The sequence below is a fragment of the Oncorhynchus masou genome, unplaced genomic scaffold (assembly GCF_036934945.1).
Source record: "Oncorhynchus masou masou isolate Uvic2021 unplaced genomic scaffold, UVic_Omas_1.1 unplaced_scaffold_1408, whole genome shotgun sequence".
Taxonomy (NCBI): domain Eukaryota; kingdom Metazoa; phylum Chordata; class Actinopteri; order Salmoniformes; family Salmonidae; genus Oncorhynchus; species Oncorhynchus masou.
In genome coordinates, this window is record NW_027004018.1 from 106,015 (window position 1) to 126,032 (window position 20,018).

The 20,018-nt window shown below is 49.4% G+C and overlaps 1 protein-coding gene across 1 annotated transcript in view; it reads right to left on the reverse strand.

Moving 5' to 3' along the window:
• Positions 1-15,755, reverse strand: part of LOC135530740 (fumarate hydratase, mitochondrial-like) — a 41,734-nt gene extending 25,979 nt beyond the window's left edge. The window contains 5 exon segments of the mRNA XM_064958941.1: positions 483-686; positions 1,128-1,293; positions 1,833-1,876; positions 2,300-2,459; positions 15,583-15,755. Coding sequence (XP_064815013.1) covers positions 483-686; positions 1,128-1,293; positions 1,833-1,876; positions 2,300-2,459; positions 15,583-15,687 — 679 coding nt within the window. The 5' untranslated portion in view covers positions 15,688-15,755.
• Positions 15,756-20,018: the final 4,263 nt, after the last annotated feature.

The following is a 20,018-nucleotide window of genomic DNA, read 5'->3' on the forward strand; positions in this document are numbered from 1 at the left end:
ACTCATCTCATATGTATATACTGTATTCTATACTACTGTATCTTAGTCTATGTATTACTCATCTCATATGTATATACTGTATTCTATACTACTGTATCTTAGTCTATGTATTACTCATCTCATATGTATATACTGTATTCTATTCTACTGTATCTTAGTCTATGTATTACTCATCTCATATGTATATACTGTATTCTAATCTACTGTATCTTAGTCCATGCTGCTCTGACATTGCTCATCCATATATTTATATATTCTTAATTCCTTTACTAAGATTTGTGTGTATTGGGTAGTTGTTGTGAAATTGTTTGATTACATGTTAGATATTACTGCATTGTCGGATCTAGAAACACCAGCTTTTCGCTTCACTCGCAATAACATCTGCTAAACACGTGTATGTAACCAATCGAATTTGATTTGACAGTGAACTATATCGTGTTATGCTTGACAACAATGGTGAACACCAGACTACGGAAACTCACCGGGCATGATGCTGCTCCCAGGCTCGTTCTCAGGCAGACTGAGTTCTCCCAGGCCAGAGCGGGGCCCGGACCCCAGGAAGCGGATATCATTGGCGATCTTCATCATACTGACGGCCACCGTGTTCAACGCTCCACTCAGCTCCACCAGAGCATCGTGGGCCGCCAGAGCCTCAAATTTGTTGGGAGCAGTCACGAAAGGCAGACCTGGAGACAGGATGTGACATCATGTAGACAGGTCTTGATAAAAACAGAAACAATTCAAGGTTGACAGAGTATGTAATGTCTGACTTATGATAACAGCTGTGAGGGTAAACTGTAGCCATTACACCACAATGCAAACCCTCTGACAGAACCAAGGGACTTGGTGTACAGAGAAAACAGGAGAGGACCTAGTGCAGAGCTGTGGGGGACACCAGTAGTGAGACATTATAGAGGACCTAGTACAGAGCCCAGGGGGACACCAGTAGTGAGACATTATAGAGGACCTAGTACAGAGACCTGGGGGACACCAGTAGTGAGAAACCAGACATGACTATGATAAACATTATGAAATGTGTGTGTGTGTGTGTGTGTGTGTGTGTGTGTGTGTGTGTGTGTGTGTGTGTGTGTGTGTGTGTGTGTGTGTGTGTGTGTACCCTCCTGTACCTGTGAGAGAGGCGACAGTAGCTGCTACTTTCTCAGCGAAGCCGATGCGCGTGTTGAGGCCCGTGCCCACGGCGGTACCTCCTGCTGCCAGCTCATATATTCTGGGCATGGCCGTCTTCACTCGCTCAATACTGTACTTTACCTGCTGCACATACCCACCGAACTCCTGTAAAACCAAGAGAAACAGGACCGTTGGTCGGCTGGTAGAAATGCATTTTAAATGGCTCATTGGGACAGTTGGTCGGCTGGTAGAAATACATTTTAAATGGCTCATTGGGACATCTAGCAGACTAGCATGTTATCACACTAGTGTTGCACGTACAGTACACCGAAACATCGGCACTTTTCCAATACAACACGAAAAACAGGTCGTTACAACATTTTTGTTACCTTGGTTTCTTCTATCAAAATGTCTCACACGTTTGGAAATAAAGTAAATGTATTGAAATGAATTAAATTTGTCCAAGTTTATCATAAACCATCAACAGTTATTCGTATTCCCTGCAACTTCCTCAAGAGGCAACGGCAAGGGAATGCCCTTCTGAGTGTGTGTGTACTGTACCTGTCCCAGAGACAACGGCACAGCGTCCCGTACCTGTCCCAGAGACAACGGCACAGCGTCCCGTACCTGTCCCAGAGACAACGGCACAGCGTCCCGTACCTGTCCCAGAGACAACGGCACAACATCCTGTGTGTGTACTGTACCTGTCCCAGAGACAACGGCACAGCGTCCTGTGTGTGTGTGTGTACTGTACCTGTCCCAGAGACAACGGCACAGCGTCCTGTGTGTGTGTGTGTGTGTGTGTGTGTGTGTGCGTACTGTACCTGTCCCAGAGACAACGGCACAGCGTCCTGTGTGTGTGTGTGTGTGTGTGTGTGTGTGTGCGTACTGTACCTGTCCCAGAGACAACGGCACAGCGTCCTGTGTGTGTGTGTGTGTGTGTGTGTGTGTGCGTACTGTACCTGTCCCAGAGACAACGGCACAGCGTCCTGTGTGTGTGTGTGTGTGTGCGTACTGTACCTGTCCCAGAGACAACGGCACAGCGTCCTGTGTGTGTGTGTGTGTGTGTGTGTGTGTGTGCGTACTGTACCTGTCCCAGAGACAACGGCACAGCGTCCTGTGTGTGTGTGTGTGTGTGTGCGTACTGTACCTGTCCCAGAGACAACGGCACAGCGTCCTGTGTGTGTGCGTCCGATCTTGATGATGTCTTTAAACTCCACAGCCTTGGCGTGCAGGGCGTCGTGGAGGTGTTGTAGCCCGGGCAGCAGAACCTCGTGGACCTCTTTGGCTGCTGCGATGTGCATGGCTGTGGGGAACGTATCGTTGGAGCTCTGCAAGAGCAGACAAGAGGTGAACTACAGGTCCATTCTAATACTCTGAAAGACCCAACTATCTACATTAAATACAGATTAAATATCAAACTAACTCTTTGCCTGAGCTTTTCAGAGAGCCATGAATAAAAACTATCAACTAAATGCTGCAAACGCTGCCGTCCGTTACCCTCCTGAGGGCAAACGCTGCCGTCCGTTACCCTCCTGAGGGCAAACGCTACAGTCTGTTACCCTCCTGAGGGCAAACGCTACAGTCTGTTACCCTCCTGAGGGCAAACGCTACAGTCTGTTACCCTCCTGAGGGCAAACGCTACAGTCTGTTACCCTTCTGAGGGCAAACGCTACAGTCTGTTACCCTCCTGAGGGCAAACGCTACAGTCTGTTACCCTTTAGAGGGCAACGCTACAGTCTGTTACCCTCCTGAGGGCAAACGCTACAGTCTGTTACCCTCCTGAGGGCAAATGCTACAGTCTGTTACCCTTCTGAGGGCAAACGCTACAGTCTGTTACCCTCCTGAGGGCAAACGCTACAGTCTGTTACCCTCCTGAGGGCAAACGCTACAGTCTGTTACCCTCCTGAGGGCAAATGCTACAGTCTGTTACCCTTCTGAGGGCAAACGCTACAGTCTGTTACCCTCCTGAGGGCAAACGCTACAGTCTGTTACCCTCCTGAGGGCAAACGCTACAGTCTGTTACCCTCCTGAGGGCAAACGCTACAGTCTGTTACCCTCCTGAGGGCAAACGCTACAGTCTGTTACCCTCCTGAGGGCAAACGCTACAGTCTGTTACCCTCCTGAGGGCAAACGCTACAGTCTGTTACCCTCCTGAGGGCAAACGCTACAGTCTGTTACCCTCCTGAGGGCAAACGCTACAGTCTGTTACCCTTTAGAGGGCAAACGCTACAGTCTGTTACCCTCCTGAGGGCAAACGCTACAGTCTGTTACCCTCCTGAGGGCAAATGCTACAGTCTGTTACCCTTCTGAGGGCAAACGCTACAGTCTGTTACCCTCCTGAGGGCAAACGCTACAGTCTGTTACCCTCCTGAGGGCAAACGCTACAGTCTGTTACCCTCCTGAGGGCAAATGCTACAGTCTGTTACCCTTCTGAGGGCAAACGCTACAGTCTGTTACCCTCCTGAGGGCAAACGCTACAGTCTGTTACCCTCCTGAGGGCAAACGCTACAGTCTGTTACCCTCCTGAGGGCAAACGCTACAGCCTGTTACCCTTCTGAGGGCAAACGCTACAGTCTGTTACCCTCCTGAGGGCAAACACTACAGTCTGTTACCCTTTAGAGGGCAAACGCTACAGTCTGTTACCCTCCTGAGGGCAAACGCTACAGTCTGTTACCCTCCTGAGGGCAAACGCTACAGTCTGTTACCCTCCTGAGGGCAAACGCTGCCGTCTGTTACCCTCCTGAGGGCAAACGCTACAGTCTGTTACCCTTCTGAGGGCAAACGCTACAGTCTGTTACCCTCCTGAGGGCAAACGCTACAGTCTGTTACCCTTTAGAGGGCAAACGCTACAATCTGTTACCCTTCTGAGGGCAAACGCTACAGTCTGTTACCCTCCTGAGGGCAAACGCTACAGTCTGTTACCCTCCTGAGGGCAAACGCTACAGTCTGTTACCCTTCTGAGGGCAAACGCTACAGTCTGTTACCCTTCTGAGGGCAAACGCTACAGCCTGTTACCCTTCTGAGGGCAAACGCTACAGTCTGTTACCCTTCTGGGGGCAAACGCTACAGTCTGTTACCCTTCTGAGGGCAAACGCTACAGTCTGTTACCCTCCTGAGGGCAAACGCTACAGTCTGTTACCCTTCTGAGGGCAAACGCTACAGTCTGTTACCCTCCTGAGGGCAAACGCTACAGTCTGTTACCCTCCTGAGGGCAAACGCTACAGTCTGTTACCCTTCTGAGGGCAAACGCTACAGTCTGTTACCCTCCTGAGGGCAAACGCTACAGTCTGTTACCCTCCTGAGGGCAAACGCTACAGTCTGTTACCCTTCTGAGGGCAAACGCTACAGTCTGTTACCCTCCTGAGGGCAACGCTGCCGTCCGTTACCCTCCTGAGGGCAAACGCTACAGTCCGTTACCCTTCTGAGGGCAAACGCTACAGTCTGTTACCCTTCTGAGGGCAAACGCTACAGTCTGTTACCCTTCTGAGGGCAAACGCTACAGTCTGTTACCCTCCTGAGGGCAAACGCTACAGTCTGTTACCCTTTAGAGGGCAAACGCTACAGTCTGTTACCCTTTAGAGGGCAAACGCTACAGTCTGTTACCCTCCTGAGGGCAAACGCTACAGTCTGTTACCCTTCTGAGGGCAAACGCTACAGTCTGTTACCCTCCTGAGGGCAAACGCTACAGTCCGTTACCCTTTAGAGGGCAAACGCTACAGTCTGTTACCCTCCTGAGGGCAAACGCTACAGTCTGTTACCCTTCTGAGGGCAAACGCTACAGTCTGTTACCCTTCTGAGGGCAAACGCTACAGTCTGTTACCCTCCTGAGGGCAAACGCTACAGTCTGTTACCCTCCTGAGGGCAAACGCTACAGTCTGTTACCCTCCTGAGGGCAAACGCTACAGTCTGTTACCCTTCTGAGGGCAAACGCTTACAGTCTGTTACCCTCCTGAGGGCAAACGCTGCCGTCCGTTACCCTCCTGAGGGCAAACGCTACAGTCCGTTACCCTTCTGAGGGCAACGCTACAGTCTGTTACCCTCCTGAGGGCAAACGCTACAGTCTGTTACCCTCCTGAGGGCAAACGCTACAGTCTGTTACCCTTCTGAGGGCAAACGCTACAGTCTGTTACCCTTTAGAGGGCAAACGCTACAGTCTGTTACCCTTCTGAGGGCAAACGCTACAGTCCGTTACCCTCCTGAGGGCAAACGCTACAGTCTGTTACCCTCCTGAGGGCAAACGCTACAGTCTGTTACCCTTCTGAGGGCAAACGCTACAGTCTGTTACCCTCCTGAGGGCAAACGCTACAGTCTGTTACCCTTCTGAGGGCAAACGCTACAGTCTGTTACCCTCCTGAGGGCAAACGCTACAGTCTGTTACAGTCTGTTAGCAACATCCCGCAAAGGCGGAGGTGTTGCTAACATTTACGATAGCAAATTTCAATTTACAAAAAAAAAAATGACGTTTTCGTCTTTTGAGCTTCTAGTCATGAAATCTATGCAGCCTACTCAATCACTTTTTATAGCTACTGTTTACAGGCCTCCTGGGTCATATACAGCGTTCCTCACTGAGTTCCCTGAATTCCTATCGGACCTTGTAGTCATAGCAGATAATATTCTAATCTTTGGTGACTTTAATATTCACATGGAAAAGTCCACAGACCCACTCCAAAAGGCTTTCGGAGCCATCATCGACTCAGTGGGTTTTGTCCAACATGTCTCTGGACCCACTCACTGTCACAGTCATACGCTGGACCTAGTTTTGTCCCATGGAATAAATGTTGTGGATCTTAATGTTTTTCCTCATAATCCAGGACTATCGGACCACCATTTTATTACGTTTGCAATTGCAACAAATAATCTGCTCAGACCCCAACCAAGGAACATCAAAAGTCGTGCTATAAATTCACAGACAACACAAAGATTCCTTGATGTCCTTCCAGATTCCCTCTGTCTACCCAATGACACCAGAGGACAAAAATCAGTTAACCACCTAACTGAGGAACTCAATTTAACCTTGCGCAATACCCTAGATGCAGTTGCACCCCTAAAAACTAAAAACATTTCTCATAAGAAACTAGCTCCCTGGTACACAGAAAATACCCGAGCTCTGAAGCAAGCTTCCAGAAAATTGGAACGGAAATGGCGCCACACCAAACTGGAAGTCTTCCGTCTAGCTTGGAAAGACAGTACCGTGCAGTACCGAAGAGCCCTTACTGCTGCTCGATCATCCTATTTTTCTAACTTAATTGAGGACAATAAGAACAATCCAAAATTCCTTTTTGATACGGTCGCAAAGCTAACTAAAAAGCAGCATTCCCCAAGAGAGGATGACTTTCACTTTAGCAGTGATAAATTCATGAACTTCTTTGAGGAAAAAAATTATGATTATTAGAAAGCAAATTACAGACTCCTCCTTAAATCTGCGTATTCCTTCAAAGCTCAGTTGTCCTGAGTCTGCACAACTCTGCGTGGACCTAGGATCAAGAGAGACGCTCAAGTGTTTTAGTACTATATCTCTTGACACAATGATGAAAATAATCATGGCCTCTAAACCTTCAAGCTGCTTACTGGACCCTATTCCAACTAAACTACTGAAAGAGCTGCTTCCTGTGCTTGGCCCTCCTATGTTGAACATAATAAACGGCTCTCTATCCACCGGATGTGTACCAAACTCACTAAAAGTGGCAGTAATAAAGCCTCTCTTGAAAAAGCCAAACCTTGACCCAGAAAATATAAAAAACTATCGGCCTATATCGAATCTTCCATTCCTCTCAAAAATCTTAGAAAAGGCTGTTGCTCAGCAACTCACTGCCTTCCTGAAGACAAACAATGTATATGAAATGCTTCAGTCTGGTTTTAGACCCCATCATAGCACTGAGACGGCACTTGTGAAGGTGGTAAATGACATTTTAATGGCATCGGACCGAGGCTCTGCATCTGTCCTCGTGCTCCTAGACCTTAGTGCTGCTTTTGATACCATCGATCACCACATTCTTTTGGAGAGATTGGAAACCCAAATTGGTCTACACGGTCAAGTTCTGGCCTGGTTTAGATCTTATCTGTCGGAAAGATATCAGTTTGTCTCTGTGGATGGTTTGTCCTCTGACAAATCAACTGTAAATTTCGGTGTTCCTCAAGGTTCCGTTTTAGGACCGCTGTTGTTTTCACTATATATTTTACCTCTTGGGGATGTTATTCGAAAACATAATGTTAACTTTCACTGCTATGCGGATGATACACAGCTGTACATTTCAATGAAACATGGTGAAGCCCCAAAATTGCCCTCGCTAGAAGCATGTGTTTCAGACATAAGGAAGTGGATGGCAGCAAACTTTCTACTTTTAAACTCGGATAAAACAGAGATGCTTGTTCTAGGTCCCAAGAAACAAAGAGATCTTCTGTTGAATCTGACAATTAATCTTAATGGTTGTACAGTCATCTCAAATAAAACTGTGAAGGACCTCGGCGTTACTCTGGACCCTGATCTCTCTTTTGAAGAACATATCAAGACCATTTCAAGGACAGCTTTTTTCCATCTACGTAACATTGCAAAAATCAGAAACTTTCTGTCCAAAAATGATGCAGAAAAATTAATCCATGCTTTTGTCACTTCTAGGTTAGACTACTGCAATGCTCTACTTTCCGGCTACCCGGATAAAGCACTAAATAAACTTCAGTTAGTGCTAAATACGGCTGCTAGAATCCTGACTAGAACCAAAAATTTGATCATATTACTCCAGTGCTAGCCTCCCTACACTGGCTTCCTGTCAAAGCAAGGGCTGATTTCAAGGTTTTACTGCTAACCTACAAAGCATTGCATGGGCTTGCTCCTACCTATCTCTCTGATTTGGTCCTGCCGTACATACCTACACGTACGCTACGGTCACAAGACGCAGGCCTCCTAATTGTCCCTAGAATTTCTAAGCAAACAGCTGGAGGCAGGGCTTTCTCCTATAGAGCTCCATTTTTATGGAACGGTCTGCCTACCCATGTCAGAGACGCAAACTCGGTCTCAACCTTTAAGTCTTTACTGAAGACTCATCTCTTCAGTGGGTCATATGATTGAGTGTAGTCTGGCCCAGGAGTGGGAGGGTGAACGGAAAGGCTCTGGAGCAACGAACCACCCTTGCTGTCTCTGCCTGGCCGGTTCCCCTCTTTCCACTGGGATTCTCTGCCTCTAACCCTATTACAGGGGCTGAGTCACTGGCTTGCTGGGGCTCTCTCATGCCGTCCCTGAGGGGGTGCGTCACCTGAGTGGGTTGATTCACTGATGTGGTCATCCTGTCTGGGTTGGCGCCCCCCCTTGGTTGTGCCGTGGCGGAGATCTTTGCGGGCTATACTCAGCTTTGTCTCAGGATGGTAAGTTGGTGGTTGAAGATATCCCTCCAGTGGTGTGGGGGCTGTGCTTTGGCATAGTGGGTGGGGTTATATCCTTCCTGTTTGGCCCTGTCCGGGGTGTCCTCGGGTGGGGCCACAGTGTCTCCTGACCCCTCCTGTCTCAGCCTTCAGTATTTATGCTGCAGTAGTTTATGTGTCGGGGGGCTGGGGTCAGTTTGTTATATCTGGAGTACTTCTCCTGTCCAATTCGGTGTCCTGTGTGAATCTAAGTGTGCGTTCTCTAATTCTCTCCTTCTCTCTCTCGGAGGACCTGAGCCCTAGGACCATGCCCCAGGACTACCTGACATGATGACTCCTTGCTGTCCCCAGTCCACCTGGCCGTGCTGCTGCTCCAGTTTCAACTGAACCGCGGCCCTAGGACCATGTCCCAGGACTACTTGACATGATGACTCCTTGCTGTCCCCAGTCCACCTGGCCGTGCTGCTGCTCCAGTTTCAACTGTTCTGCCTTATTATTATTCGACCATGCTGGTCATTTATGAACATTTGAACATCTTGGCCATGTTCTGTTATAATCTCTACCCGGCACAGCCAGAAGAGGACTGGCCACCCCACATAGCCTGGTTCCTCTCTAGGTTTCTTCCTAGGTTTTGGCTTTTCTAGGGAGTTTTTCCTAGCCACCGTGCTTCTACACCTGCATTGCTTGCTGTTTGGGGTTTTAGGCTGGGTTTCTGTACAGCACTTTGAGATATCAGCTGATGTACGAAGGGCTATATAAATAAATTTGATTTGATTTTGATTTGATTTACCCTCCTGAGGGCAAACGCTACAGTCTGTTACCCTCCTGAGGGCAAACGCTACAGTCTGTTACCCTCCTGAGGGCAAACGCTACAGTCTGTTACCCTCCTGAGGGCAAACGCTACAGTCTGTTACCCTCCTGAGGGCAAACGCTACAGTCTGTTACCCTCCTGAGGGCAAACGCTACAGTCTGTTACCCTTTAGAGGGCAAACGCTACAGTCTGTTACCCTTTAGAGGGCAAACGCTACAGTCTGTTACCCTCCTGAGGGCAAACGCTACAGTCTGTTACCCTCCTGAGGGCAAACGCTACAGTCTGTTACCCTCCTGAGGGCAAACGCTACAGTCCGTTACCCTTTAGAGGGCAAACGCTACAGTCTGTTACCCTCCTGAGGGCAAACGCTACAGTCTGTTACCCTCCTGAGGGCAAACGCTACAGTCTGTTACCCTTCTGAGGGCAAACGCTACAGTCTGTTACCCTTTAGAGGGCAAACGCTACAGTCTGTTACCCTTTAGAGGGCAAACGCTTACAGTCTGTTACCCTCCTGAGGGCAAACGCTACAGTCTGTTACCCTCCTGAGGGCAAACGCTACAGTCTGTTACCCTCCTGAGGGCAAACGCTACAGTCCGTTACCCTTTAGAGGGCAAACGCTACAGTCTGTTACCCTCCTGAGGGCAAACGCTACAGTCTGTTACCCTTCTGAGGGCAAACGCTACAGTCTGTTACCCTTTAGAGGGCAAACGCTACAGTCTGTTACCCTTCTGAGGGCAAACGCTACAGTCTGTTACCCTTTAGAGGGCAAACGCTACAGTCTGTTACCCTTTAGAGGGCAAACGCTACAGTCTGTTACCCTCCTGAGGGCAAACGCTACAGTCTGTTACCCTCCTGAGGGCAAACGCTACAGTCTGTTACCCTCCTGAGGGCAAACGCTACAGTCCGTTACCCTTTAGAGGGCAAACGCTACAGTCTGTTACCCTCCTGAGGGCAAACGCTACAGTCTGTTACCCTTCTGAGGGCAAACGCTACAGTCTGTTACCCTTTAGAGGGCAAACGCTACAGTCTGTTACCCTCCTGAGGGCAAACGCTACAGTCTGTTACCCTTTAGAGGGCAAACGCTACAGTCTGTTACCCTCCTGAGGGCAAACGCTACAGTCTGTTACCCTTCTGAGGGCAAACGCTACAGTCTGTTACCCTCCTGAGGGCAAACGCTACAGTCCGTTACCCTTTAGAGGGCAAACGCTACAGTCTGTTACCCTCCTGAGGGCAAACGCTACAGTCTGTTACCCTTCTGAGGGCAAACGCTACAGTCTGTTACCCTTCTGAGGGCAAACGCTACAGTCTGTTACCCTTTAGAGGGCAAACGCTACAGTCTGTTACCCTCCTGAGGGCAAACGCTACAGTCTGTTACCCTCCTGAGGGCAAACGCTACAGTCTGTTACCCTCCTGAGGGCAAACGCTACAGTCTGTTACCCTTTAGAGGGCAAACGCTACAGTCTGTTACCCTTTAGAGGGCAACGCTACAGTCTGTTACCCTCCTGAGGGCAAACGCTACAGTCTGTTACCCTCCTGAGGGCAAACGCTACAGTCTGTTACCCTCCTGAGGGCAAACGCTACAGTCCGTTACCCTTTAGAGGGCAAACGCTACAGTCTGTTACCCTCCTGAGGGCAAACGCTACAGTCTGTTACCCTTCTGAGGGCAAACGCTACAGTCTGTTACCCTTCTGAGGGCAAACGCTACAGTCTGTTACCCTCCTGAGGGCAAACGCTACAGTCTGTTACCCTCCTGAGGGCAAACGCTACAGTCTGTTACCCTCCTGAGGGCAAACGCTACAGTCTGTTACCCTTCTGAGGGCAAACGCTACAGTCTGTTACCCTTCTGAGGGCAAACGCTACAGTCTGTTACCCTCCTGAGGGCAAACGCTACAGTCTGTTACCCTTCTGAGGGCAAACGCTACAGTCTGTTACCCTTCTGAGGGCAAACGCTACAGTCTGTTACCCTTCTGAGGGCAAACGCTACAGTCTGTTACCCTTTAGAGGGCAAACGCTACAGTCTGTTACCCTCCTGAGGGCAAACGCTACAGTCCGTTACCCTCCTGAGGGCAAACGCTACAGTCTGTTACCCTCCTGAGGGCAAACGCTACAGTCTGTTACCCTTCTGAGGGCAAACGCTACAGTCTGTTACCCTTTAGAGGGCAAACGCTACAGTCTGTTACCCTTCTGAGGGCAAACGCTACAGTCCGTTACCCTCCTGAGGGCAAACGCTACAGTCTGTTACCCTCCTGAGGGCAAACGCTACAGTCTGTTACCCTTCTGAGGGCAAACGCTACAGTCTGTTACCCTCCTGAGGGCAAACGCTACAGTCTGTTACCCTTCTGAGGGCAAACGCTACAGTCTGTTACCCTCCTGAGGGCAAACGCTACAGTCTGTTACCCTCCTGAGGGCAAACGCTACAGTCTGTTACCCTTTAGAGGGCAAACGCTACAGTCTGTTACCCTCCTGAGGGCAAACGCTACAGTCTGTTACCCTCCTGAGGGCAAACGCTACAGTCTGTTACCCTTCTGAGGGCAAACGCTACAGTCTGTTACCCTTCTGAGGGCAAACGCTACAGTCTGTTACCCTCCTGAGGGCAAACGCTACAGTCTGTTACCCTTTAGAGGGCAACGCTACAGTCCGTTACCCTCCTGAGGGCAAACGCTACAGTCTGTTACCCTTCTGAGGGCAAACGCTACAGTCTGTTACCCTTCTGAGGGCAAACGCTACAGTCTGTTACCCTTCTGAGGGCAAACGCTACAGTCTGTTACCCTTTAGAGGGCAAACGCTACAGTCTGTTACCCTTCTGAGGGCAAACGCTACAGTCTGTTACCCTTTAGAGGGCAAACGCTACAGTCTGTTACCCTCCTGAGGGCAAACGCTACAGTCTGTTACCCTCCTGAGGGCAAACGCTACAGTCTGTTACCCTCCTGAGGGCAAACGCTACAGTCTGTTACCCTCCTGAGGGCAAACGCTACAGTCTGTTACCCTTTAGAGGGCAAACGCTACAGTCTGTTACCCTCCTGAGGGCAAACGCTACAGTCTGTTACCCTCCTGAGGGCAAACGCTACAGTCCGTTACCCTTTAGAGGGCAAACGCTACAGTCTGTTACCCTCCTGAGGGCAAACGCTACAGTCTGTTACCCTTCTGAGGGCAAACGCTACAGTCTGTTACCCTTTAGAGGGCAAACGCTACAGTCTGTTACCCTTTAGAGGGCAAACGCTACAGTCTGTTACCCTCCTGAGGGCAAACGCTACAGTCTGTTACCCTCCTGAGGGCAAACGCTACAGTCTGTTACCCTCCTGAGGGCAAACGCTACAGTCCGTTACCCTTTAGAGGGCAAACGCTACAGTCTGTTACCCTCCTGAGGGCAAACGCTACAGTCTGTTACCCTTCTGAGGGCAAACGCTACAGTCTGTTACCCTTTAGAGGGCAAACGCTACAGTCTGTTACCCTCCTGAGGGCAAACGCTACAGTCTGTTACCCTCCTGAGGGCAAACGCTACAGTCTGTTACCCTTCTGAGGGCAAACGCTACAGTCTGTTACCCTTTAGAGGGCAAACGCTACAGTCTGTTACCCTTTAGAGGGCAAACGCTACAGTCTGTTACCCTTCTGAGGGCAAACGCTACAGTCCGTTACCCTCCTGAGGGCAAACGCTACAGTCCGTTACCCTCCTGAGGGCAAACGCTACAGTCTGTTACCCTTCTGAGGGCAAACGCTACAGTCTGTTACCCTCCTGAGGGCAAACGCTACAGTCTGTTACCCTTCTGAGGGCAAACGCTACAGTCTGTTACCCTCCTGAGGGCAAACGCTACAGTCTGTTACCCTCCTGAGGGCAAACGCTACAGTCTGTTACCCTCCTGAGGGCAAACGCTACAGTCTGTTACCCTCCTGAGGGCAAACGCTACAGTCTGTTACCCTCCTGAGGGCAAACGCTACAGTCTGTTACCCTTCTGAGGGCAAACGCTACAGTCTGTTACCCTTCTGAGGGCAAACGCTACAGTCTGTTACCCTTCTGAGGGCAAACGCTACAGTCTGTTACCCTTCTGAGGGCAAACGCTACAGTCTGTTACCCTCCTGAGGGCAAACGCTACAGTCTGTTACCCTTTAGAGGGCAAACGCTACAGTCTGTTACCCTTTAGAGGGCAAATGCTACAGTCTGTTACCCTCCTGAGGGCAAACGCTACAGTCTGTTACCCTTCTGAGGGCAAACGCTACAGTCTGTTACCCTCCTGAGGGCAAACGCTACAGTCTGTTACCCTTCTGAGGGCAAACGCTACAGTCTGTTACCCTTCTGAGGGCAAACGCTACAGTCTGTTACCCTTTAGAGGGAAAACGCTACAGTCTGTTACCCTCCTGAGGGCAAACGCTACAGTCTGTTACCCTCCTGAGGGCAAACGCTACAGTCTGTTACCCTTCTGAGGGCAAACGCTACAGTCTGTTACCCTTCTGAGGGCAAACGCTACAGTCTGTTACCCTTCTGAGGGCAAACGCTACAGTCTGTTACCCTCCTGAGGGCAAACGCTACAGTCTGTTACCCTCCTGAGGGCAAACGCTACAGTCTGTTACCCTCCTGAGGGCAAACGCTACAGTCCGTTACCCTTCTGAGGGCAAACGCTACAGTCTGTTACCCTTCTGAGGGCAAACGCTACAGTCTGTTACCCTTCTGAGGGCAAACGCTACAGTCTGTTACCCTCCTGAGGGCAAACGCTACAGTCTGTTACCCTTTAGAGGGCAAACGCTACAGTCTGTTACCCTTTAGAGGGCAAACGCTACAGTCTGTTACCCTCCTGAGGGCAAACGCTACAGTCTGTTACCCTCCTGAGGGCAAACGCTACAGTCTGTTACCCTCCTGAGGGCAAACGCTACAGTCTGTTACCCTCCTGAGGGCAAACGCTTACAGTCTGTTACCCTCCTGAGGGCAAACGCTACAGTCTGTTACCCTTCTGAGGGCAAACGCTACAAACGTCTCTGTTACCCTTTGAGGGCAAACGCTACAGTCTGTTACCCTCCTACAGTCTGTTAGAGGGCAAACGCTACAGTCTGTTACCCTTCTGAGGGCAAACGCTACAGTCTGTTACCCTTCTGAGGGCAAACGCTACAGTCTGTTACCCTTCTGAGGGCAAACGCTACAGTCTGTTACCCTTCTGAGGGCAAACGCTACAGTCCGTTACCCTCCTGAGGGCAAACGCTACAGTCTGTTACCCTCCTGAGGGCAAACGCTACAGTCTGTTACCCTTCTGAGGGCAAACGCTACAGTCTGTTACCCTCCTGAGGGCAAACGCTACAGTCTGTTACCCTCCTGAGGGCAAACGCTACAGTCTGTTACCCTCCTGAGGGCAAACGCTACAGTCTGTTACCCTCCTGAGGGCAAACGCTACAGTCTGTTACCCTTTAGAGGGCAAACTGAGGGCAAACGCTACAGTCTGTTACCCTCCTGAGGGCAAACGCTACAGTCTGTTACCCTTCTGAGGGCAAACGCTACAGTCTGTTACCCTTCTGAGGGCAAACGCTACAGTCTGTTACCCTTCTGAGGGCAAACGCTACAGTCTGTTACCCTTTAGAGGGCAAACGCTACAGTCTGTTACCCTTCTGAGGGCAAACGCTACAGTCTGTTACCCTTCTGAGGGCAAACGCTACAGTCTGTTACCCTTCTGAGGGCAAACGCTACAGTCTGTTACCCTTTAGAGGGCAAACGCTACAGTCTGTTACCCTTCTGAGGGCAAACGCTACAGTCTGTTACCCTTTAGAGGGCAAACGCTACAGTCTGTTACCCTCCTGAGGGCAAACGCTACAGTCTGTTACCCTCCTGAGGGCAAACGCTACAGTCTGTTACCCTCCTGAGGGCAAACGCTACAGTCTGTTACCCTCCTGAGGGCAAACGCTACAGTCTGTTACCCTTTAGAGGGCAAACGCTACAGTCTGTTACCCTCCTGAGGGCAAACGCTACAGTCTGTTACCCTTCTGAGGGCAAACGCTACAGTCTGTTACCCTTCTGAGGGCAAACGCTACAGTCTGTTACCCTTCTGAGGGCAAACGCTACAGTCTGTTACCCTTCTGAGGGCAAACGCTACAGTCTGTTACCCTTCTGAGGGCAAACGCTACAGTCTGTTACCCTTCTGAGGGCAAACGCTACAGTCTGTTACCCTCCTGAGGGCAAACGCTACAGTCTGTTACCCTTCTGAGGGTCCAAATAAAACTAGCTACTTCTATCTGGGTGAAAAACAGTATTTCCTTCTTCAACATTTAGTATGAAATGAGAAAGCGTTTCTGAATGGTTAGCCCACCTGGCTTTTGTTGACGTGGTCGTTGGGGTGAACAGGGTCCTTGCTCCCCAGCTTCCCTCCGAGGATCTCGATGGCCCTGTTGCTGATCACCTCGTTGACGTTCATGTTGGACTGAGTTCCTGACCCGGTCTGCCACACCACCAGAGGAAAATGGTCATCCAGCTTACCAGCTGCCACCTGGAACATGGACATCAGACCAGAGAGGTCAACATGGACATCAGACCAGAGGGGTCAACATGGACATCAGACCAGAGAGGTCAACATGGACATCAGACCAGAGAGGTCAACATGGACATCAGACCAGAGAGGTCAACATGGACATCAGACCAGAAAGGTCAACATGGACATCAGACCAGAGAGGTCAACATGGACATCAGACCAGAGAGGTCAACATGGACATCAGACCAGAGAGGTCAACATGGACATCAGACCAGAGAGAGGTCAACATGGACATCAGACCAGAGAGGCCAACATGGACATCAGACCAGAGAGGCCAACATGGACATCAGACCAGAGAGGTCAACATGGACATCAGACCAGAGAGGTCAACATGGACATCAGACCAGGGAGGCCAACATGCCTTAGTCTGGTCCAAGGAACATCAGGCCAGGGAGGCCAACATGCCTTAGTCTGGTCCAAGGAACATGGACATCAGACCAGGGAGGCCAACATGCCTTAGTCTGGTCCAAGGAACATGGACATCAGACAAGGAGGCCAACATGCCTTAGTCTGGTCCAAGGAACATGGACATCAGACCAGGGAGGCCAACATGCCTTAGCCTGGTCCAAGGAACATCATACCAGGGAGGCCAACATGCCTTAGTCTGGTCCAAGGGACATCAGACCAGGGAGGCCAACATGCCTTAGTCTGGTCCAAGGAACATCAGACCAGGGAGGCCAACATGCCTTAGTCTGGTCCAAGGAACATCAGACCAGGGAGGCCAACATGCCTTAGTCTGGTCCAAGGAACATCAGACCAGGGAGGCCAACATGCCTTAGTCTGGTCCAAGGAACATGGACATCAGACCAGGGAGGCCAACATGCCTTAGCCTGGTCCAAGGAACATCAGACCAGGGAGGCCAACATGCCTTAGTCTGGTCCAATGTTACATTACAGACCCAGGTTGATCTGTCTAATCTGTGTTAGAACTAGACAGGTACCCAGGCTGATCTGTCTAATCTGTGTTAGAACTAGACAGGTACCCAGGTTGATCTGTCTAATCTGTGTTAGAACTAGACAGGTACCCAGGCTGATCTGTCTAATCTGTGTTAGAACTAGACTGGTACCCAGGCTGATCTGTCTAATCTCTGTTAGAACTAGACAGGTACCCAGGCTGATCTGTCTAATCTGTGTTAGAACTAGACAGGTACCCAGGCTGATCTGTCTAATCTGTGTTAGTAGACAGGTACCCAGGCTGATCTGTCTAATCTGTGTTAGTAGACAGGTACCCAGGCTGATCTGTCTAATCTGTGTTAGAACTAGACAGGTGGCTGATCTGTCTAATCTGTGTTAGAACTAGGGTACCCAGGCTGATCTGTCTAATCTGTGTTAGTAGACTGGTACCCAGGCTGATCTGTCTAATCTGTGTTAGAACTAGACAGGTACCCAGGCTGATCTGTCAAATCTGTGTTAGAACTAGACAGGTACCCAGGCTGATCTGTCTAATCTGTGTTAGTAGACTGGTACCCAGACTGATCTGTCTAATCTGTGTTAGAACTAGACAGGTACCCAGGTTGATCTGTCAAATCTGTGTTAGAACTAGACTGGTACCCAGGCTGATCTGTCTAATCTGTGTTAGAACTAGACAGGTACCCAGGCTGATCTGTCTAATCTGTGTTAGAACTAGACAGGTACCCAGGCTGATCTGTCTAATCTGTGTTAGTAGACAGGTACCCAGGCTGATCTGTCTAATCTGTGTTAGTAGACAGGTGCCCAGGCTGATCTGTCTAATCTGTGTTAGAACTAGACAGGTACCCAGGCTGATCTGTCTAATCTGTGTTAGTAGACAGGTACCCAGGCTGATCTGTCTAATCTGTGTTAGTAGACAGGTACCCAGGCTGATCTGTCTAATCTGTGTTAGAACTAGACAGGTACTCCAGGTTGATCTGTCTAATCTGTGTTAGAACTAGACAGGTACCCAGGCTGATCTGTCTAATCTGTGTTAGTAGACAGGTACCCAGGCTGATCTGTCTAATCTGTGTTAGTAGACAGGTACCCAGGCTGATCTGTCTAATCTGTGTTAGAACTAGACAGGTACCCAGGCTGATCTGTCTAATCTGTGTTAGTACTAGACAGGTACCCAGGCTGATCTGTCTAATCTGTGTTAGAACTAGACAGGTACCCAGGCTGATCTGTCTAATCTGTGTTAGTAGACAGGTACCCAGGCTGATCTGTCTAATCTGTGTTAGAACTAGACAGGTACCCAGGCTGATCTGTCTAATCTGTGTTAGAACTAGACAGGTACCCAGGCTGATCTGTCTAATCTGTGTTAGTAGACAGGTACCCAGGCTGATCTGTCTAATCTGTGTTAGAACTAGACAGGTACCCAGGCTGATCTGTCTAATCTGTGTTAGAACTAGACAGGTACCCAGGCTGATCTGTCTAATCTGTGTTAGTAGACAGGTACCCAGGCTGATCTGTCTAATCTGTGTTAGAACTAGACAGGTACCCAGGCTGATCTGTCTAATCTGTGTTAGAACTAGACAGGTACCCAGTCTGATCTGTCTAATCTGTGTTAGTAGACAGGTACCCAGGCTGATCTGTCTAATCTGTGTTAGAACTAGACAGGTACCCAGGCTGATCTGTCTAATCTGTGTTAGAACTAGACAGATACCCAGGCTGATCTGTCTAATCTGTGTTAGAACTAGACAGGTACCCAGGCTGATCTGTCTAATCTGTGTTAGAACTAGACAGGTACCCAGGCTGATCTGTCTAATCTGTGTTAGTAGACTGGTACCCAGGCTGATCTGTCTAATCTGTGTTAGAACCCCCAGGCTGATCTGTCTAATCTGTGTTAGTAGACTGGTACCCAGGCTGATCTGTCTAATCTGTGTTAGAACTAGACAGGTACCCGGCCTGATCTGTCTAATCTGTGTTAGTAGACTGGTACCCAGGCTGATCTGTCTAATCTGTGTTAGGTAGACAGGTACCCAGGCTGATCTGTCTAATCTGTGTTAGAACTAGACAGGTACCCAGGCTGATCTGTCTAATCTGTGTTAGTAGACAGGTACCCAGGCTGATCTGTCTAATCTGTGTTAGTAGACAGGTACCCAGGCTGATCTGTCTAATCTGTGTTAGTAGACAGGTACCCAGGCTGATCTGTCTAATCTGTGTTAGTAGACAGGTACCCAGGCTGATCTGTCTAATCTGTGTTAGTAGACAGGTACCCAGGCTGATCTGTCTAATCTGTGTTAGTAGACAGGTACCCAGGCTGATCTGTCTAATCTGTGTTAGAACTAGACAGGTACCCAGGCTGATCTGTCTAATCTGTGTTAGAACTAGACTGGTACCCAGGCTGATCTGTCTAATCTGTGTTAGTAGACTGGAACACGGCCTGATCTGTCTAATCTGTGTTAGTAGACAGGTACCCAGGCTGATCTGTCTAATCTGTGTTAGAACTAGACAGGTACCCAGGCTGATCTGTCTAATCTGTGTTAGAACTAGACAGGTACCCAGGCTGATCTGTCTAATCTGTGTTAGTAGACAGGTACCCAGGCTGATCTGTCTAATCTGTGTTAGTAGACTGGTACCCAGGCTGATCTGTCTAATCTGTGTTAGAACTAGACTGGTACCCAGGCTGATCTGTCTAATCTGTGTTAGAACTAGACAGGTACCCAGGCTGATCTGTCTAATCTGTGTTAGTAGACAGGTACCCAGGCTGATCTGTCTAATCTGTGTTAGAACTAGACAGGTACCCAGGCTGATCTGTCTAATCTGTGTTAGTAGACTACCCAGATCTGTCTAATCTGTGTTAGTAGACCCAGGCTGATCTGTCTAATCTGTGTTAGAACTAGACAGGTACCCAGGCTGATCTGTCTAATCTGTGTTAGAACTAGACTGGTACCCAGGCTGATCTGTCTAATCTGTGTTAGAACTAGACAGGTACCCAGGCTGATCTGTCTAACCTGTGTTAGAACTAGACAGGTACCCAGGCTGATCTGTCTAATCTGTGTTAGTAGACAGGTACCCAGGCTGATCTGTCTAATCTGTGTTAGAACTAGACAGGTACCCAGGCTGATCTGTCTAATCTGTGTTAGTAGACAGAAGGTTGATCTGTCTAATCTGTGTTAGTAGACAGGTACCCAGGCTGATCTGTCTAATCTGTGTTAGAACTAGACAGGTACCCAGGCTGATCTGTCTAATCTGTGTTAGAACTAGACAGGTACCCAGGCTGATCTGTCTAATCTGTGTTAGAACTGTGTTAGACTGGTACCCAGG